General features: G+C 38.8%; 1 protein-coding gene across 9 annotated transcripts in view; it reads left to right on the forward strand.

Moving 5' to 3' along the window:
- LOC113956880 (coiled-coil domain-containing protein 171-like) overlaps nt 1-22,584 on the forward strand; it is a 46,278-nt gene that overhangs the window by 16,486 nt on the left and 7,208 nt on the right. For 8 of the 9 annotated variants that reach the window (XM_027663882.1, XM_027663874.1, XM_027663873.1 and 5 more), the window contains 9 exons: nt 6,244-6,374; nt 9,332-9,467; nt 11,971-12,138; nt 14,035-14,223; nt 15,430-15,922; nt 16,684-16,797; nt 17,478-17,704; nt 18,344-18,523; nt 20,227-20,403. In XM_027663882.1, the coding sequence (XP_027519683.1) occupies nt 6,244-6,374; nt 9,332-9,467; nt 11,971-12,138; nt 14,035-14,223; nt 15,430-15,922; nt 16,684-16,797; nt 17,478-17,704; nt 18,344-18,523; nt 20,227-20,403 (1,815 nt within the window). The remainder of the gene's footprint in view (nt 1-6,243; nt 6,375-9,331; nt 9,468-11,970; nt 12,139-14,034; nt 14,224-15,429; nt 15,923-16,683; nt 16,798-17,477; nt 17,705-18,343; nt 18,524-20,226; nt 20,404-22,584) is intronic. The other variant, XM_027663876.1, reaches the window with a different exon arrangement.

Consider the following 22,584-nt stretch of genomic DNA (forward strand, 5'->3'; position numbering starts at 1 on the left):
AAGGAATGAACTTTCAAGACGGGACACTGCCGCACAACAGGAATCTGTAACGATATTAACTAGTTGTTCTGAAAACTTTCCCAAGGCAATACATATGACAGCCAGTTCCAGAACCTGTACAGAGCCTTGGTTCATGGTTTGTACCTCTCGTTCCCATTGTCCTGTATCAGGGTTTACCCGTGTCACTGCAGCTTTTCGGGTCCACCTAGATGCATCTGTAAAGACCGTGAGGCCTTTTACGGGTTCATGTTTGCATCTGGTTGTGGCTTTTAAGGGTAAATTATTGATTTCTGCCCACAGTCTGTATTTAGGGAAATGAATGGAAATGTCACCATCAAAGCCTGCCAAGGCAACCTGGAATCCTGCATCTTTGGCTAGCATCCAGTTGAGGTTGTCCTTTGTAGCTGGAATGTAGATGGTTGCAGGATTCCGTCCATCCAGCTCCTGCAGCCGTCCTCTGCCTTTAATGACAAGCTTGGCAAACATTTCATTAATAGTCCACACAGTTTTAGGTGGTGTATGGGGAAGAAACAGCCAGTTCAGGATTTCTCCTTGTGCCTTGTCTGGCTTTGATTGCCTTGGCACATGTTTCTAATGCCTGCTTTACCTGAAATCAGAGATCTGCTAGATGTTAAGTCTGAGTCCTCCTTAAGCAGCTCAAATAGAGGGTGTAGCTCCTCTGTGGTTAGGCTCAAAATAGACCTTAGCCAATTGATGGCTCCCAGAAGTTTTTGCAGTTCATGTAATGTTAAAGTGTTTTTTACCTCAAGCTGCACTGGCTGTGGAGAAATTTCCTGCTACGTGATTTTCCATCATAACTGGTCTACTCTGGCCTCAAATCGGGAGGCCTGGAGACACACCGTCTATAACGCAGCTGTTTCCTTTGAGAACGCATGCAGGATCACTCTCGAGGAGAAAAGGCAACGCAGGAAGAACCATGTCTTGCAGAATATACCATCTAAGGAGTCTTTCTGCTGTGCCTTTTGCAATCAGTTATGTCTATCTCTTATTGGCCTCGTAAGCCACCAGCGTGCCTGTAATACATGTGGATAGAGCCTTCCTTAATCTTCGTTCACGAAGCCTAGCCATGACTGACTGACTGATTTTCCATCCAAGGTAGGTCCAGGGCTGCGATTGCTGGATTTTCTCTGGAGCGATCTGCAATCCTGCATCTTGGACAGCATTGGTTAGAGCAGTAACAACAGACTGTAACTCAGTTTCTGTGGTTATCAATATGTCATCCATGAAATGGTATATGATGGCTGAGGGAAAACGCCTCCTGATGGGGTGAATAGCGTTTGCCACTACCATCTGAAATATCCTTGGGCTATTTCGCATCCCCTGAGGAAGGACAACCCACTGATACTCTGCATGGGCTGTGCATTGCTCAGGGTGGGGATAGAAAAAGCAAACCTTGGTACATCCTCACGGTGTAGAAAGATGGTAAAAAAGCAGTCTTTTAAGTCAATTACCATCAATGACCACCCTACTGGAAGCATAGCAGGTGAGGGGAGTCCAGGCTGCAATTCTCCCATGGGCTCTGTGACTGCGTTAACTGCTCGTAAGTCCTGCAACATTCTCCACCTCCCACTTTTCTTGGGAATACAGAATACAGGTGTATTCCAGGGACTGGTTGTTGGCACAATATGACCTACTTCAAGTTGCTCCTTTGCAAGCTTTCTTAGATGTACAAGCCGTTCCTATTTCATGGGCCATTGATCCACCCAAACTGACTGCTTGCTTTTCCAGACCAGTTTAATCGGTCCTTGGGATGGCTGCTCAATGTCCCCTATTGAAAAACCTGATTGCTTGCAGGAGCAATTTGCATGACTGTGCCAAACTGTCTGAGAACATCCCATCCCCACAATATACATGGAATGGGAGCAATAAAAGGAGTGATTTTTACTACTTGTCCCTCAGGGCCCATCACTGTGTGTATCTGAGCACTCTGTCTGGGTCTTTGTGTGCCTCCCACCCCCCTGAATGGTTGCTGCTGGGCAAACAGTAGGCCAGTCAAGGGGCCATTCAGAGTCCTTTATTATGGTAACATCGGCTCCTGTGTTCACTAAGCCTGTAAATTGGTGCCCATCAATCTGGCATGTCATGCAAGGCTGTGTGGCTGTGATGGCCGTTGCCCAGAAGATTTGTGGCTGGTCTGTGCTCCCGAAAGCCCCTGAACCCCGCTCCCCCTCCCCTGCAGGACACGCGCTGTAGAAAGGGATTAGTTGGGCAATTTTTTGGCCCTTAGGGATGAAACAAGGGGGTGCAGGAGTCCAGGTTATAATTTGAATTTCACTATGGGAATTAGAGTCTATTACTCCAGACAGCATGAATAAACCCATTCTGGTGGTAGAAGATCTCCCAATTAGTAGTGCATGCACCCCTTGATTAAAGGGACCCCAACACCTTGTAGGGATTAGTACTACGTCAGTGGAAGTTATGATGACTGGTTCTTGATTGGATAAATACAACCCAGCACTGGCTGAGGTGGTGGGGCACAGATGGCGAGCCTGTTCCTGTGATTCGTATTTATTTGTTGTGCTGGGGCACGCGATACCGCCCCCCGCCTCCAGTTTCCCCATTGTGAGGAGTTTCTTGGCCTCCTCCTCCTGTTTGGGTACTTGTGGGATGTTGCTGCAGAGGGTCTCCTTGGGCAATCCCTTTGAAAGTGATCTCAGGGGCCCCACATCTAAAGCAACCATTTCTGGATCTGGTTCCTTCCTGCACTCTTAGCTGGGCACTTAAGGCTGTGGCTAAAGAGACAGTTTGGTGTTCCACGAAGCCAACACCCTGGCAGGCTTGAACTAGCTCAGCAGTGCTACAGTCCTCCCTTTTCAGAAGGGCCTGCAAAGCTCTTTTACAGTCTGGGTTTGCATTTTTGTAAGCCAGTTGCCTAAAAAGTGTTTCTCTGGCCTCATCGTGCTCAATCTGCCTGTTCAAAGCAGCTTGCAGCTGATCTAGGAATTGAGAAAATGGTTCAGTAGAACCTTGTAACACTTTTGTAAATGACAGGTTGCTATCCCGGTCTGTAGTGGGTAATTTCCTCATGGATCTCAGGGCTAGTTTTGCAATTAACTTGTACACCTTCCGGGGTTAGCCTGACTGGGCATCTAATGTGGTGAAATTCCACTCCCCGATTAAGTGGTTAATGGTTATGCCTGCTTGTGGGTCGTTAGCATACACAGCACAATTCTCCCAATAGTTAACCAGACACTGTACTGAGTGTTAGTTAACACCAATTTCAGTAGCGTCTTCCAGTCATATGGGGTGAAGATATATGTTGAACTCAGTGTCTCCAGATATGCGAACGTATTGGTTGAGGACACACCAGTCTCTCTTACCAATTGCCTCAGTTCCTTTGTCACCTCATATGGCAGAGGCTGGAAATGGGAGGCTTGACATGGGTGAAAAATGACTGGGCATGCATGGATAACCTGCAAATCTCTCACTCTGATCGCTTCCTTCTGACACTGTTCCCACCAATCAACTGACTTTCCCCTGCTTGTCCCCTTGCTCCCTCCCGGTGTAACCATCCCTGCTCCCTCCTCCTCATCCTCCAATGCCTCCCCCACAATGGCCCTAGTAAACCCAGTTCCCCGAGGCAGGGTGGTGGTGGATGATGGACGGGGCAGCAGGGAGGGGTCGGAAGAGACAGGTCAGTTTCCGGTCCATTAAGCACACAAGATGACTGCGCCCGTGCCGGTGCACGTGGTCACCAGTCATTCGCAGCATGAGGTGGCAAATAGGCTGGGTTCCCCCCCTCATCGCTGCAACGGGGCCCCATACGCCGATCCCATGGGCTGGATTCCCATGTTAAAGGCTCCATTCTCTCCCTGCGACTCACGCTCCCGTGGCTACCAGTGCCTGACCCGTGGCCTAATTTCCCCCCTTCCTCAGTGAATCCCTTGAATCTATATATATTGTTATCTCTGGTGAGTTCCCTCCGGTTTCTTTATGGGATTTGGGTGGCGGCTAGCAGCCTGGTTGGGGGTCTGTGTGTTAGAGTGGGGTGAATGTCCCATTCGCTTATGGGCTCGTGTGTAAGGCAGACATTATTATTGTTCAGGCTGGAAAGGCATTATTAGCTTGGTGGTCTACCGCCTGGGCTTTTAGTCTCATGTGGTTTCCGATTTTGTCCCAGATCTCTGTGGGAGCTCTGGCACCACAGATCTAATCCATTGCACCAGGTCTGTTAATTCAGCCCTTGTTGTCTGTATGTGATAAGGTCTCAGTAGGAGAGCTAATGCTTCTGTATCCTGAGATATTTCCATAGAAATTATGTTTCCCATGGTGGATATTACCTCACTCTGGCCTCTTTTCGCTCCACGTGTGTGGTCCTGTTTGGTTGCAGTTTTGGTTCCAGCTTGGCTGATCTTTTGCGGTTCCTTTTTCGCTCCGGTGCTCCCTGCAGCAGCTGCTGCTCTGTGGGTCTCTGCTGCTGCTTCTCCGGCTGCTGCAGGCGACTGGGTCACTCCTGGTGTGGCACTGGGGTCCAGCAGTAGCTCAGTCGGTGGCGAAGTCTCAGCGGCGCGGCGGCGTGCGGCAATTCCCGGTGGCAGTGTTCAGGCGGCGCAGGGCTGCATTTGGTGGCAGCAGCGGTGGCGGTCCGCGCGGCTTCTCTGCTTGGTGGATTAGCATGGTGGTCCGGGTGGTGGTGGGATCCCGTGGCAGCTGCTATGTGTCTGGCGGTGGCACAGGTGAGAGGGCTCACGCAGCGCGTGGTCCACGGCAGTGGTAGTCCACATGGTTGCAGCGCTTGGTGCTTGGCACTTTGGCGGCAGCGGCAGTGCGGGGCTCATGGGGTCCTGCAGCGTGCAGGGTGGGCGGCAACGACGGCTGCAGCGGTGGTGGCTGCAGCGGCGGCAGCAGCAGCGACAGGGTCCCGGCTGAGTGGCGTGGCTCCCCTGCTCAGCTTTTCAAGTGGTGGTGCCTGCAGTCGCTGCTCGGGAGCGGTCCCCACCACGGTGCTGGCTGCTTATGCTGCCGCTCCCAGTTCCCGCTGCTCCAACCCCCACTCACGTGGTTACTGGCTCCTCTCCACTTTTTGCTGCAGCTGCTGTCCCGATCTCTTGGCTTCTATTCTTCTTTTTCTTCTTCTCTGTTTCCATGCACTTTTCCCTATTATTTTTCTGAGCTCGTTGCTAATCTGCATCTCTCAGTACCACCTGAGAACTGATGCTTTTAAGATATCTAAATTTGTCTTGGTAAAAGATTCCCGTGTTCTGTAATGAACACATTCCGAAATCTACTGATTCCCTTGCTACAAGGGTTTTTTAATTTGGGTCCTAATATAGGTTCTAGCCCCTGAGTCAGAAGCCACGTGTAGGGTTATTAATACAATAAATAAGAGTAGTCCGACTCCTAGCTGGGTTGCAGCCAAAAGGGCTTTATTTCAAACGTAGTGCCTTTTTATCCCCTTGGGAACACGTGACCAAGTAACCAATGGGAATACAGACTCCCACGCACGTCCTGGACTTCTTCTCCCGGGATGCCTCGCTCACATCCTCTGGACTTGCCTCCTATATTGACCTAGTAAAGCAATTGGGGTTTATTTAAAAAAAATTGTGAAAAAACTTAATGATAATTTCATACTAACTAACAAGCATTTCACACTGGATTTTTAAAAAACTAAGCAAGAAAAAAAGGTAATTTCAGTGGGTTTTTTGTTCCTTATTTTCTGAGGAGCAAAAATAAGCGTTGCTATTCTTCTGTCAGTTATTTTCTTATTCTCATGACCTTCTCTATGTACAGGCACTTAAATTTTTGAAATTATGAATAAACAACTGGAAATAATTTCGTTTTCTTAATTTCCTCTTTACTTTTGCAACCTACAAAGGAACTGGGATGGTAACATTCTTTGTAGTTAGAGACTTATATTTTATGGGTAAATAATTGTTAAGATTTTCTTCCTTGTTTGTATACATTAACAAGCTCTGTTCTGAATGGAAGTTTAGCCTTTATTGTTAATCCCACACTTTCGTGTATCTATTTTAAAAATAGAATTCCCCCAGAAAATTCAGTAATATTAATAACTGAAACCAGGAAAATCCAGACAGGATTTTTGAACTATATGCATTAACACATGCATATTAATACATGTGTTTAATGCTTTCTGTCTACATACTTCCATATAGAATTTATAGAATATAGTTGTCTGTAAAGCAGAACAGAACAGAAAACAGTATTGAAGACTTTTTTAATTTTTCCTAACTTGCTTTAAATTGCTTTCTTATCACTTGGTAGTTAAGAATTCAAGAACTCGAAGAAGCTTTGAATTCAGAAAAGGGCAGCTCAGCAGAAGGTCTTTCAGTGTTACAAAATATGAAGAGAGATTTCAGAGAGTCAGCAAATGTACATGAGAGGGAACAAAACGTGTAAGTTTTCCTCTAAAGCCATTGTAAAATGGTAGTAGACAGCTTGAGTACCACTTAGAGTTTACATTCCCTATAATTTCATTCAGTAGAAAACAACACAATCTAATGCAATTTGCCAAACCAAGACAAAGGTTCAGAACCTGGCAATCCATTAATAACAGATCCATACCAGTAATCGTAGGTATTGAGAGAGTAGAGATAATAACTAATCCATTACAGGTCACTTGTCAAAGTAAAAATACTGAAAATAATTTTGATGGGGTTCGCCCTCTAGTGGTGTTTGGGAGAAGTGTAGGAAAACATATCTGGCAGGTTTAGGAGAGGTGGGTTTTCTATATCCACTTGTATTATTATGAAAACATTGTTTTCCACTTCAGTGAGCTACATGAATATCTAAGGATACTGTCAAGAAGTTATTTATCATTTATAGTGGTTAATATTTGTTTTCATCTTTTGAATAAGTGTAGAAATCTTTAATTGATTAAAAAAAAAAAAAAAAAAAAAAAGAAAAGGGGATCAAGTGTGAGAGAGCAGATGAAATTACTTGGGATGCCTTTCCTGCTCAGCACAGTCTGCTGTGTCTGTGGTAACAGACGGTTTTTGGAACTTGGGTAGATATAGGATGTGCAGTATTGAGTCTTCTTCATTGGCTAAATCAATTATATATTGGGGTGAGAAAACAGCACAATGAAGAATGGTGTTGGAAGACAGAGAACTGAGTAGGTGAAATAGAGGATAATAGTGAAATTTAGGGAAAGAGGAAGTTTAAGAAGATTAAAAATGAGTGGTGCACAGTGAGGATATGGAAAGAGACTCAAGGTAATAGAAAATGTTAGAAAACACAGACTTGGCCTCACTTTCAGTCTAGGATTATATGGGTCAGTATGCATAGGTATTTATGTTGACTTTCTCACACGAGGATTAGTGGAGAACAAAAGAAACTGGTTTTCCTACAAGGAAACAAGTTTGTGGCCTGAGTAATTCCAGATTCATGGTTATGTAGATGCTTTTAGTAGGATAGTTCAAACCTGAGTTATCGAAGCACCTTAGAGCTCTTTATTAAAATTAGGCCAGAAGAAGTTTGCATGTAGAATTATGCATTTAGGTAAACCATTTAGAGTCACATAAAAAAATATACAGCTTTTTTTTCCCCTCTCAAAGAAAAGGAAATAATTTTTATGATAAAAAATTGTGAAAATGTTTAAAATACACTATGGTAGTAATCTAAGGTGGTGCTTCAGGAAGACTGTGGTCTTCACAGCCAGGAAACTGAATTAGTGTATTTCAAGATTTCCTATGGTAATAAAATAAGATCAATTAGTTAAACTGTAATCTCACTCTGTCCGGTTGTTTTTGCTTTGAGCATGAGTTCCATGGCAGCAACATAGGCAACTCTAAACTAATACGTAGTTATTTGGTTTTTCCTTGAACTGGAGAAGTCCTGTCATTGATTTGACATTTTATTAGGTTTTTGTTGTTTTGTTTTTAAAAAGCTCCCTTCTGTTCAAAACAGCCTTGTTTGGAGGAATGACTGTTGGATCATGAGTTTTATATAACAATCTAATCTTCACTTTATGAACTTTTAAAAAATGTTAATTGGATATGAGAATAATTTTTGTCTAATATCCAAACACTACTTATCACTAATTACAGTCATCTGTTGCTTTAGGCAATTACTCCTGGGAGCTTCTGCCAACTGAGTTTTTTCAAAGCAAATTATCTTCTCTGATTTCAGAGAATACAAACCCTACCAGGAAAGTTAACACAGTTAAGTTTTGGTGGTTTTGTTAACAGAGCTTGAGGAAACAGAAGCAGCTTATCCTTACAGTTTTGTTAGGCTGGACATCCAAATTTCCAGAGGACAACAAAGATAGGTAGTGAAGATCAAGATTTTTCTGAGATGGACACCAATATACTCTGTTCCCTTGAGGGAATTATGTGGGGTACTGCCTCATCTGTTTCCTGTGCCCTTTTTGTTCTTTGAAACATAGAAGTATCAGTAACGTTGGTGAATATCAGTGATTGTTTTCACTAGACACCTTCAGAAACAGTACAAGAACCTTTGATTTATTTACCTTTGAAGGCTGTGGTCCTTGTACTTCAGAGAGGGTCAGGATCTTGGCTTTTTTTCCTAAGTGATAGTTTGGCACCCTGATTTATTTTCCCTTTTTCTAGAAGAGTCACATGAGTTTGTCTTTAAGCCTTTGTCTAACGAACCTCCAAAACTACTTTGTTCTGAAAGGACTTGTTCCTTGACATTCCCAGGACTGAAATGAATTGCTCTATAGTTCCCTGGTTTCTCCTTTTGCCCTTTTCCAAATACAGGTGTATTGCCTTTCCAAATTTGCCAGGGACCTGCCTCAATTTTTGTGACTTTCCACAATTATAACGGGAAACCTTGCTGTGCCATTGGCCAGATTTGTCAGAACCTTTGAGTGTAGGTGAGCTGGCCTCTTCAGTTTCTATGGGTTGAGCCCTTAGAAGTTATCCCAGACTCAATCCTCACTTATTGCTAGCAATGTTTCTCCTTTGTGAGCCCTTTTTCCTGATCATAGGTGCTTGAGAGACCTTGTCAGAGAAGACTGAGACAAAAAAGACATTGAGTTTGGTGACCTTCTTTCTGTCTGCTGTTGATAAATTAGCTGGTTTGTGTAGAAGCCAGTCCATTTCTGTTTATTATATGTAATTTAGAAACTGTATCCAAATAATCAGTTGAATTCATGACTGGTAATCTAACACAAGGCCTAGTAACTGAGAAGAACACAACCACTTCTTGAAAAATCTTTCTCAGAGGGAATATATGTTTCTTCATTTAATTAAAAAAGGCAAGCAACTTCAGAAGCCATATGATATGCTAACATGATATGTGCCATAGCTATTGATTATTTTTTAAAAGTACACAGTACACTTGACAAAAGTAATTTTGATAAAAATATTCTAATGTGGAAACTTTCCAGATTACAAAGGGAGCATTTCTCCTCAAGCAAGCAACTGAAAGAGATGACTGAGGAAAGGCAGGAAAACAGAGGTCTCTCTGGGAAACTAGACCTTACCAAAAGCAGCTCCAGCACGTTACTGGAGGAAGGTAAAATGGTAAGACAAAAGGCCCTCACTGTTTAGGCTTTTTTATACTGTGAGAATAATCTGCATTTTCTGCGCTGTTTTATGTTACTTTCCTTTTTTTTTTTTTTTGGTAAAACATGAATAAATATATCTAATAACTTGAAGAAGCTAATTTGAGAATGTATTTTAAGTGATATGCCATGTATTTAACTGAAGAGTTATTTGCAGAAAACAGTTATTTTAAAAGTATGAATGTAAGTTGTGTTTGCATCCTTAATCAAGAAAGAATTTTGTAGACATGGATTATGATTTCTTGTGAAGAATGTTCGATCTTTCAACCCAAACTTTTTTGTCAAGTTTTATTAGCTACTATTGTAGACTTGCTTATTTCTTTAGCTACTATTGTAGACTTGCTTATTTCTATTTCATGTAACTTTTTTCCCCTTTCCCTTATTTTTGCGTGGATTTGGCACGTTGGATATATTTTACTGGATTATTTTCTGATATCTCTCTCTTATTATATGACCAGTTAGGACCTTCCCACTGTCTCTACCCAACTAAACTTTGACACCCAGTTTTTCTATCCTATTGTATAGCAGCAGGAACAAAGGAAAGGTCTTAGCATATCTAGAAAATCTTCTCTCCTTTCATTATGTGGTAGCATTTGCAGTATTTCTACACTTAGCAACGTAAACTTTGTTTTGGTACTGGCTTGCAAATTTCTTCTCCTTCTCTCTCTTGGACCTCTGTGTGTGGAAGGTAAATGTGGTCTGTTCCCTGCTGCTGACAGGCATTGTGATAATCACTGAGAGACCTGCAGAGGGTCTTCAGATTTGTTGGTGTCTTCTGTGCAGCTGATGGAGTTATTCCATCCATTGTCTTAGTGTTATCCACTGCTCAGGAAGATTGGCAATTAATAAACTGAGGAAAAATAATAAAAAAAAAAATCCCCTTTTACCTCTGGGAGAATAACAGCTTCTTCCATGCAAATATTAATGTGTTAAAAGACATTTGCTCTCCTAGTTAACCTAAAAAAGTCATTTTATCAGGCACAAAAGAAATACAAAAAGATAAAAGCAACTGTCTGCCTTGACTACAGACAGCAATTATTGTTATTCATGACTACAAAACATGATTCCAAGCTGAAAATTATCTGCTAGAAACCTTAAGAACTTGCTAGAAATTGCTGTGATACTGTTTTCCTTTTTGTTTTGTGTTCCTTAGTAAAATGTACATTATACTTCACAAGAATGCAGGACAAAATTCTGTTCATGGTCGAGGTTTCTAGTAGTGGAAACAGGATTAAATGGTGTACTCAAAATTAGCATGTTACTGGAAGGTAAAAAACCGCCATAAAATAGCGTCTCTGTTAAAAGAACTGTCATTCACAGAAGGGATTGTTTTAATTGTTTTACTGGAACAATTTCAAACCACAGGACTGTCTTGAACATGTGATAAAAATAATAATTTTCTGAGGAGTTGTATTAGTGGTCCCCTATGAGATTAGATATTTCTTGCCTTGGGTGGCTTTGTATTTTTCCTGAAGACTTTTGTAATCTTTTGGGAAGCAGGAGTGCCTGTATGTAGTCTTGTCTACTCAGCTTGGACAGATTTTGTTTTTCTTCCCAAAATGAAAAAGCAGAAGACTGTAGCAGAACCTGAGTACAGATAACATTAAATATACTGTTCTTGGCCTCCACTATACCCATGCTAAAACTGTGTGAAAATGTCAGTGTGTTCTCTTTCCTTAATTTTCCCCTCCTGCTTTCTTGATCTATTCACTATTTTCTTATATTTTATACTATTGTTAGACATCCCAAATAAGTCTTTTCTCTCTAGTTTGATAATCTTATGTTGGTTTCTCACTGTACTGTTATAAAACAATGGTTTACGGTCTTTGTTGTTGTCGTGTTTAAGACACAGCTTTCTGTTTCTTAAGTTGTATATATTTACTAAAGATATGAAGGCTGGAATTTCTGCTACATGCTGTTGTTGATGAAGTTTATTTATAACTTGCATCAATTTATTATACTATGGACTAAAATCAGTGTAAATGAATGAGACATGGCTTGTGGGATTTAACTAATGAAGTCGAAAGCCTATTTTGGCTAGTTATGTACTCATATATAATCAAAGCAAAAGAATTTTTTAAAAGACTTAAGAGTGACAGCGTGTTGTGCTGCCAGGCCAATCAGACAATTTTCTCCTTGCAGGTGTTGGAAGTGGGTAGAGTTTGAATGTACCTGAAAGTATTAACATGAATGAATTAATTGCATCTACGGATAGCATAGAGGTTTTTCTCTGTAGCAGGTCATGGCTGTGACCCCTGCAGAACTGGGCTTTGTTTAAATACTTTACTTATATACTTTTTTTACAAAATGCTGTCTAATTAGAGAGTTTTCTTACTCTGGCTTCAATATGCATGACTGCAAACATTAATCAATTTCTCCTATAATCGAAATCTCCTATAATCGATTTCTTTCAATTCTAACACTGCTCAGATACAACAGTTAATTTTTTCTGTTTGTTTCAGGAGGAGGTGCACGTCCTCCGTAGCTTATACCAGCATCTGGTAGAAAGCTGTGTGCTTACAAAGCAACCAGAAGTTCCCATAGACAGTTTGACTTGGTCAGAGCTTTGTGTCCTCGTGTATGAAAATATTGATACCCTGGTCTTAGACTTCAGGAGGGCTCAAGACAAGGTAAGTGTCCTTAGGCATCAGCTACCTCTGCTAAATTCAGTGACATTTGTCCACACCACAGTCTCATTAAAAAAAGAGTGATATTCATCTTCTTTCAAAAAGAATTTGGATGTTAATAATTGAATACCATTAATTATGGCTTGTCTGTATCTCAGTTTGATGACTTAAGTCTGTATGAAGTCTCTAAGCTCCACTTTCTGTGCCAGGTATGCTGATAGCACTATCCAGTATTAGCCACAGTACCTTAATTAAAAAAAATTGAATTAATCTTACTGATGAAACAGTTCAAGGAACGTAGTAATTTACAGTCTTAAAGCAAGTCTTTATTTTTCCATAATTCAGAATAAAAACATACTTACTCCAGGATTACTATCTTTAAATTATGTGTTTATGTTTCAGAGGTACTATTTGGAAGAATGCCAGTGTGCGGTTTTTTCGCTTAACTGTAAATTTTGGGTTATTGTGTCTGTATTCAGAAACACAATAGGAAATATCTATTTTTATAAAACATGACAGTATTTGTTTAAGGGAGAAGCTGTAGTTTTCCAAGTGATTTTAGAGTGAATGAGCTTACGTGGCCTTTCCCTCCAGAAATCCCTGCATTTTTAGGACTTTAAGTCAACTGGCTCCAGAGAGTAACATATGCCACTCTTTTTTTGGATTTCAGTTTGTGTTCTAGGTCCATAGATCAGCCCAGTCCTACAGTCTAATAGAATAATTTCAGGACTTAGTGCCCAGATATTTAGTTTCATAAGCATAGGAAGGGAAAAGCTCTTTCAGATATTTCTCATCCTCTGGAATTGTGACCACTCCTCTGGCCTGAGCATAGGACAGAGCTGTGGTTGCACTGAATCGTTTTAAATCTGCCCATCATTTAATAAATACCCCAGCAGTTAAAAATTACTAAAGAGGGGTAGTATAAAATCTAGATTATGTAGATTTGATGTACATTACTATTTCCCTTTTGAAGCAGAGGAGTAAAGGGAAGGGAGTAAATATTGTTGTTAGTGTTTGTAGGGCTTGTGTCTTATTGTTTCTTCTTTTTTAATTAAGTGTTGTTATTGAGAGTGATTATGAGGTCTTTGAAGCTCTCCACATGTACTTAACAGCTTTTCTGGGATCTTTGGGCTCTGTTGTTACCTGTGTTGTACCTGCTTTCTTGAGAACAAAAGCTTTCTCTTGCAGTTCTGTGTGATGTATCTGGAAAGTATCTTCTGATATTTTCTAGTAACAAAGTGCGGGTGTGTGCATTTAGAGACCACTGTTAGCTTGATTTATTCCTACATTTAATTTGCATGGGAGCGGCAGTACTAAACCACATAATGAATTCCTCCATGCTTGTTGAAAGCTTGTTGAAACATCATAAATTGATGAGCTACTTGTGAAGAAAAACACTCTGTATGCTGGAATTTCCTAAAGTTGTTTTAGTACTTAATTATAATCTGGAATGTCTTTGCTTTACAAGAAAACAAAACAAAAAATATTAAGGACTGTTTTTTAGTTATTATTTGCAATCATCACAAACCTCTAAAGGACTGGTATACTTGAACTAATAATTTAACAGCACAAAATTTCATGCACTTTAAAAAAAAAAAAAGCAGCATCCAGTTCAGGTTTCCGACAAAGAAGGCAACAAATGTCTGCAAGGTGATATAAGGATGGGAAAACTGAAAGTAAATGAAATTCTTTATTCCAAAGTATGTTTCAGTTTTGTTGTAAGTTTCAACTAATTAATCTGTTGTGAAAGGATTTTACTTACTTTTAATAAATATATTGAAGAAATTCGAATTTAGACTTTATGCTGGAATAGTCTGTGCTTAACTTAATATGTACAGTTAAAGTAGAAAGGTGCTTAGAGATAAAATAATTCTTTCTTTTTAAATGCTTGTCACATAGATATCTCACCTGGAACATGTTTGCAAGGACAAAACTGATACTATGAGGGATCTTCAGCAGAGCCAAGAAGATGCTTTTCAAAATATAGCTGAACAGTTGAAAGCACAGGAACACTGTTGGCAAAAAGAAAAAAGGCATCTTGAACTGCAATATTCAAGTCTCCTTGCTGAAGCTCATGCAAGAGCAAAGGTATGGCACTGTAAGCTTCTGATTTTTTTTTTCTTGTGAATACTTAATGGATTATTTCAGTAGTTTAAGTCCCTTATCAATTTAAGGTTGCTTAGGACTTTCAGTTTATCTTTAAAGTAAAAAAACCCCAAAACCCCTTGTGCTACTATTAACTTCAGTTCTAATAAGAAATAAATGATGTTTTAAAGGCATTCTGACAGGAATTTGGTCTACAACCCTAATTCAGAAGCCTAATTTTGTCGATAGTTGCTAGTGATATTTTTTTTGAGAATGTTGAAGCTCTGAGGTTGAATTTGCTTATTTTAAGACTTGCATAGGGCAGCAGTTACTTTTTCAGTGTCTGCTTTGCAAAGATTGTAGAGTAAAAGTAATATGTTGTCTGGGGGTAAATGTAGGTATGTACATTCTGACCCTAAGAGCTAATTAGCAGCTACAGTGGTAGATTTCAACAGTGTCAAAGGACTCATTCTACAATAAGCGGTGGTTCAAAAGTGTACAACTGTCATCACTGATTGTTAGACAAGTTATTTGCATTCTAAAATGTTTCCTGTTATTCTACAACCACTATTCACAGTCTTTACAGTCACATTCTTTACACCTGTTTAAATTAAAAATGTTGTGAAATAGAGGAAATAGTTATACCTTGTTATTTGTGACTTACTACAACTTTACTTCATCAAAAAATGCTGTATTTGATACAGATTTGGGGGCTGGAAGTCTTTGCACACTGAAAAATGTATTTATGGAGTATTTAATCTGTCTAATTTTATGTTCCAGAATCTTCCTTATTCTTCTTCTCTTGCTTACACTACCTTTGTTTCTGCTTTGTGGAGCAATGTTCTTTCTGAAATTGGAGCATGTAATTTCCTATTGTTAAGTTAACTCATAAAACTGCATTGTGGACAACCACATGCTGTTGGACCTTCTCTAAGCTATCACAGTACTAGCTGATTGTCGTCAGAAATCAGGAGTCCATTTGTAGTTGAAGACTGGAAATTTTCCTCACACTATTGATCTGGTTTCATACATCTGATTCTGTAACTGTTTACTATAAGAAATACTTTTATCATCATTACTAATAATTTTTCTTACTGTAACATGTTATTTGAATGTGAAAATATTATTTTCTTTTGGCTTTTGTCTAGGTGAAAATGACCAGGTTAACATTTTTTCTGGTTTTGTTTTTTTTTTTCCCTGTTATCCCAGGAATACCAAGCAGCAGTACAGCAAAACAGGGAAAGAATGTACGCCCTTGAAAAAAACCAGGAGAAACTGGCCCATGAAAATATTTCTGTGAGAAATACATTAACAACTGTTCAGAGGGAGCGTTCATCTCTCTTGGCAGCCTGTGCACTGTTATCTGGTACCCTGTGTCCCCTCTACAGCCGACTATGTGCTATGACTTCCCAAAAAGACCTTCTCCAGAATCAGGTCAACTTTTACGAATTTCTGAACCAGAGGATTGAGACTATAGTTCATACTTTCCCTGCTGAAGAGGAAAATAGTCAAGACAAAGCCAGACAAAGACAAAGGAGAGCCCAAGATCTGGTTTATGTATTCCGAAGAGCTGTGATTGTAGTTTTGGCAGCCAACAGACTCAGAGCTGTAGCCCGGTCTTCTACTTCCCTCTTTACCTGGACAGATGGCTTAGAAGGAGGCAATGGGATTCAAGTTTGTGTGGGAGAATCTGAAGGCAGACGTAATGTGTCACATAAGCTAATTATTTTCTTCTTTTGATAAATGTTCCGTTAAATTACATGGCTAGCAAATAAGAAAGAGCAATATTATTATTACTAGAGTGTAAAGACATATTTAATGATCCTTTGACAAATATAATTTCTGGATTTATGATTTTTAGATTTCTTGAGCAACGCAGTTTCACCTAGAAGTAAATACCTAGTCTGTTGAGTGTTGCAAATAAAGTTGCAACTACGCACATGAACTCACACTTTTTGATATCCTCGATATTTGTGTTATGGATTTCAAAATTAGGTGCTACTGCATCTTTGCTGTGGTAAATATCTTGTAATGTTCCTAAGTCATTAACACCAGTGTGTTTGGTGGAAGAGTATTTCCTCTTCTTTTAATAATAATTTCTAAATATTTATTTCCTACTAAAAAATATACAAAAAGTTGGTTTCTGATTCACGTAGAATATTAGTATGGGATTTCTAAATTTTCTTTGGAGATCATGTAGTCTGCTTGTCCATTTCTGTTACCAGACCAGTTTATGCTTCCCCCCACAAAGGGTAAGTGGTATCAAAAATGACTGGCAAACTAGAGATTCATCTACTTTTCTGTTTCAGTAGTTTTGAAAGCATGTTTAATACAGTCTAAATAGTCCTGACTAGTTTGTGGCCTATATGCTTAGTTTTGGTCAATTTCCGAAAGAGCTGGAGATAGTAGTGTGCCATATCTAAGTGATCCTGTTATATTGATAGTTGCAATTCTGTTTCACAGGTTATAGAGATGGAGCTGACTGCCTTGAAGCACTTGGCTGGTTAACTAGCTCTAACCTCCATTCTGCAATAATCAGTTCCCTCTCTGAATTGCAGGATGTCCTTAGCAAACCAGGTACTTTTGAAAGTATATTCTCGTGATAGAAATATTAAAAAAAACCCAAAAGCAAAACCAAAAAACCCCCAGGGTGATCACATAATTTCCAGTTTCAGGATTTTAGGTAAGCTGTTCTGGATTATATCTCTGAAGAGCCGTATTGCTAGAATAGATTAACTTTATTTCATTGGTGATATTTTATTCAGTATACAGAGTCATGAAGGCAGAAGGCTGTAGAATGCTTCTAGAGTTTATTTGCAGTGAGAACTGATATAAGCTCCCTTAGTTCATCTGCACTGTTGCCATCCCTGGTTCTTTGTTAACTTTTATTTTAAAGTCCTAGCATTTCTGTCACAGAGTAAAGGACATTGAAGGAGGGATACTTTATGTGAATAAAGGGAAGTAGCAGGACAGATAAGGTGACACATTTCCCAGAGGGCTAAAGAATAAACTGGTACCAGAAGACTGCCCCCTTGTTTTGATTCAGTTGCAGATGCTTTCTTCTTTGATCATGTTGCTTTCAGTAACTTGAATTTATGTCCTCACAAAGCAAAGTTTGAACTGTGTTTCAGATTCAACATTCTGTTTTTCAGAATTTTACAGGGTTCATGCTGTATAATTGAAAAATAGTCATGTATTACACCGGTAGACACTAAAAAACCTACTTGATGTTTCTTTTTTGTTGTCGTTTCTTAAAGATCCAAACTTCTGGCTTTCTGGAAACTCACTTATAAATGCAGCCAGGAGCTCCTTTTCAAAACTTATGGACAAGCTGTGCTTAATGCTGGGGACAGTTCCACTAAATTATCCCAGGTGCATCACTTACCTGGAGAAGGATTCCTTGATACAGAGGCTGGCTTGTGGACTTCTCAGACTAAATAACCAGGCCCTGGAAGCTGGATTGCATGAGAGACCGCCCAGTGCGGTAAGCATATTTATAGTGCTACTTCATGGAAGCAGAAGGGTCATAGAGTGAGTGTTACAGTGAGTTCTCTTTATAGTATTATTAATTGTGTTTCAGATTGTTTGAATCCATTGCAATGAAGTCAATAATAAGGACAATCAGAAGTTGATTTGTAACACCCAAAAGTGTTGGGGCATGAATAGACCTTTTTTTTTACTATGAAAGGATTTTTAGAAGAGGCTTAGTGTATGCAAGTAAAAGATTTTTTCAGGTTCCATCAGAACTGTATTTGCTTATAGGAACAAACTTGCTTTTGGTTTTAACTGTCAAGGTTCTTTTTCTTTAAATTATTTCCTATTTTCTCATGTTTACCATGAGAAGGTAATCTTATTCCCTTTAATTATAATGGAAGGATAAACTCTTTCTCTCATATTCTGTCTTTTATTGTGGGCCTTACGTGAAAACAGTACTTCCTTATAAACAGAATTTTCAGTAACCCTCAGCAGGTGAAACAGGTTCACATTTTTGCACTTGTGAGTGTCTTTTAGAGGCAGAGGACAAAAAGGCTTTGTCTTAATTTTCTTGGGTGTTAGCTGTCATTTATTTTATCACTAAAATAGCACATTTTATAGCACATTACTTTGTTTCTATTGCCAACAGAGAAATGTAACATCCTTGCAGCAACTGGTGTTTGAGTACACACGAAGACTTCATATGGCAGAGACAAAGTGCCGCTCACTGGGCCTGCAACTTGAAGAATTCAAATGGACATTCAATGAGATGAAAAAGGATGCTGAAAAAGCCAGGAGCCTGCAAGAGCAATTAAATACATTACAGCATGTAAGTATATTTGATTTCAAGATTGTCTTGCTCATCAGAGAACTTCCCTTTTACACATTTTTTTGCTTTGTGTTCCTTTGAAAAACAAATATAAAATCTAGTCCTGATAGAATTTTCCAGAAAACTTACCTTGTAAGTGTCACTAAACTAGAAGTCAGATGCATTTAGAAATATCTCCTTTCCACTGAAGTTTCTTTTTGATTTGTAGAAGGAGATATTCTGTGCAAATCACATGTTTAGTCTCCAGCAACCTAGGTTTTCTCATTTGTTGAAAATGTTGATGTGACTTATATAACCTGAAAGAATTTATAGATTTCACTTCAGCAGAGTAAAGTCAGTTGCAATGAGGGTACTCAATAAGTGTGTTTATGAGAAGTTCATAAAGTATAAATACAGCCATTTAAACTCTGCATGAATATTACTGACTGTTATGATAGACATTTTACTGTGTCTTTGACTGTGAGTTATATCCTGAGATAGTTAACACAAATTTTAGTGGAGCTGTTTCCTTGAGTGGGTAAGTTTATGGCAGGGGGAAAAAAACCTCTTCTACCTTCTCAGTGCACATATGCACCAAATTCCCCTGAGTCTTAGCTGTCATTGCTTGCTTTACTTAAACACCATGGGTTCACTAACCTGTAAAGACCACTGTCAGACAGGAATGAGAAGAGACAACAAAAAAGGTTCCTTAACTAGTTGAAGCCCCCAGACAGATGAGGTGCTTGCAGGATTGATGCCATTTCATGAACTGTCACTTTGATCCCTGTCTAACTTATGGAACTGTGCCTTCAGTCCTTCTTGGAAGAGAGGAAACCTGTCTTGCTTTAGCATGCTGGAGGTTCCCTAAGCACCTTTCCTCCCATGCTTATTTTCTACAGGCTGAATTCAGAACTGAGCTCACATTTGAGCTTCCTGAGAAAGTGAATGGGTAAGGTTCCTTAGTCATGCTCTACAGGGGCACAGTGTAACTGAAAGAGTTGTGTCCCAAAATGTTTTCCATGGTTGTGTTGATCCTGAAGCCTAGTTGGTAGACTTTCCAGTGTGCCCCAACCTAAACACTTCCAAGCAGAGAATATTTACTAGATGATGTTGTACCCATTTTCCTTCCTGTTCCTAACTGGGAAAATGAATTTATTTTTTTTTTTCTCAAATGAAGAAGGCTATATGTGATCATTGTCAGTTTTGTTCTTAATGAGTTTTATTACTGTACAGTTCTGGGATAGTTAGGTGAAATTGTCTCATTTTAGATTGTCAATTCAAATTTAGATTGTCATTCAAATGCAGATGATTTTACTTGAAGAACTGTTCCTTCTTTCTGGAACGGTTTTGGGAGGGGAGAAAAAGTCCAAGAAAGTGTTCACAAGGGTTAACAAGATGTGCACTAAAATGTTGGACATGGATCTGTATATATTTCCTTCTAAAAATTGATATTTTGCAAGCTAGAGTGCTAATTTGGATAGAATAATGAATGCCTAGTCTTAACAATACCCTACATGCTCTTTAGAACGAATACTGCTAATAAGCTAGTCTGAGGTTTTATTGTTCAGTAACCTGTCTTCATGTTAAAAAACCTAACTATTAATCTTTAGCATGCATTTGTTTTAGAATTTGATAGGTTTGCAAGGGGAACTTAGAAATTCAGGCAGGTAAACTAGTGCATATAGTTATCAATACAATCAAATACAATTTATTTCTCTTTTCAGAGGTTGATCACCCAAGACAATATACATGAAGAATTAAATAATGCGTTACAGCGTGAGCACAAGGCAAGACTGCTTTTACTTGAACAGGAGCAACAGCTAAATGAGTTAAACAATAGACTACAAATGCTCTCCAGAGAAACAGCAGATAAAGGCCAAGACCTAAATCTATCCGTAAGGGTAAGATTATTCTTCTGAAATAGTTACCAGAAATTTACCTCTCGTTAATATTGCATGTCTTGTGCAAATAAAATTACAGGAGAAAATGCGCACTTACTGCTGAGTCAGAATTTTTGGGTACTCAGAAAAGATTTTAAATTACTTTTTTTTTTTCCCCTTTGAACTCTAGGTGTTGTTTTTAAACTTGGAGAAAAAGACTTTCATGAACTTTTTTTTCTCTCTCGCAGCTTACCAAAACTCAGCTTTATTCATGCCTTTGTTAATGACAGGCAGAAAGGGTCTCTGCCTGTGCCCTGGCATTCCAACTGACAGACCCTTTTCTCTTAGCTAATTGGGTTTTGTGGCTCGGAATGCTAGTTTAGTTTGTTTGTTTGGGGGTGGGGCGTCTTTTTTTGTTTGTTTAAGGGTTTTTTTTGGTTTTTGTAGCTCTTATTTTGCAGTACAGTGGAACAATCTAATCTTTAATAATCAATCTTGATCTTGTAAAACAGTGTTCTTACAAATTCTTGCTTTGAATTCTTTATTCAGTTTTTAAACACATAAGAAGGGGAAAAATATAATATTAGCTACTTTTGGTTTTGATAGCTTATTTTTAAACTTATTCATGCTTAGCAACTATCAATAAGGAGGTATTTTGGTATTCATGTACTTTCATAAAATAGGCTTGTTAAAGGAGTAATACTTAATTTCTTCACTTTATCAGTTCACATTTTAATCTTGCATATTTTTATCTTTTTAATGGCTTATACCATAGAAACATCCAAGGTAGCTCATGACTTTCAAGGTCAACTGGGACTAAGTAACTATTTTATGCTACTATTTTTTATTAGATGCAGTAAATCAGTAGCTCTGATTGCTCTGTGTTCGGAAAGAAATTTTTACACAAACGCTAAATGGTTATCTATGCCAGACAGAAATTTTACTCCTGTTACAAGCTAGTCTTAATGCAGTAATTTTTTTTTCTTCCTAATGATGGTCATTGTGTGTATAGTTACTTTCTTTTAGAGATGTTAGTACCTGTAATAAAACCAATCTATTTTTAAATTTGTGAAGTAAGTCATATAAATTGTTAATGAATTGCATTTCAAGTGCAATATACATTAAATCATGTAGCTGCCACTGATATACCCCAAAATAGTCTTCAATACATGTTTTAGAAGAAGATACCCTAAGTTTTGGTCTTGTTTACTGTGCTAATTTTAGTGAAGCTGCCACTGATTTACAACAGCATAAGTCAGAAAAGAATCTCATCCAAATGCTTTGATAACACTTATGGAAAAATGTTGTCTGATATGAAGGTTTGGCATGTTTATTTTCACTAACTATTTCATTAAAATCGTTATATGCACAGTCTGTGTTTCGAAAACGTAGTGTCCTTTGCTAAAGACACACATCTAAATTCATTAAATTCAGGTGGCGTTTGGGATTTCTAGGCTTGCTAGAAATGAATGTTTTCCCTGAGCAGCCTCCCTATTCATGGGTGGATTTCAGGTGACAGTGATAGACAATTTTGTGCCTTCTGTTCCTTTTCCTCTTCTTGCATTTATAGCCACATAATGTGCCTGAAAAATAATTTCCATTATTTATATGTTTTCTTTTATTAATATTATTGCACACGCTTTAAAAGTTTTGTTTAGTTTTACTTTGAAGCAGAGTGACATGTGAACATAGGATGTCTGTTCTGAAAGAGGTGTTATTACGTTGAATTATTCAAGAACAGCTAGTATGTTTAAATTACTAAGCTCTTTAACTCGAAAGTACATACAACTCAATGGCTTCATAAAGCATTTTTAATCATACCTTGCTAAACATTTTGACTTAATGCAAATGAAAAATGCATTCTTTTCTTGTTGATTAGAATAGATTTTCTCATGAGAACAAATGCTTGCTTTGTAGCAAAGTGATGTTAAACTTAGCTTAAATCTTTGAGGCACTGTAATTCAGCCTAAACCACTAGAGGTGGAATGCCTGTGGCACCTAAACTTACTTGGATATCTGAGATCTATGTTTTAGACTGTTATCTAGAAATTACAGACATTGTGACAGCAAGTGGCATTATGTGAGTGACTACAATCACTTTGTTTGCTAAAGCATATTTGTACATAGGCAATATAATGAAAACTGGGGGTTCTGAGTCAGCAATGGTTTTATGAACTCTCAAGCAAAAACTTAATATGCAAT

Source organism: Corapipo altera, unplaced genomic scaffold (genome assembly GCF_003945725.1).
Source record: "Corapipo altera isolate COAL_440 unplaced genomic scaffold, ASM394572v1 61153, whole genome shotgun sequence".
In the NCBI taxonomy this organism is placed as follows: domain Eukaryota; kingdom Metazoa; phylum Chordata; class Aves; order Passeriformes; family Pipridae; genus Corapipo; species Corapipo altera.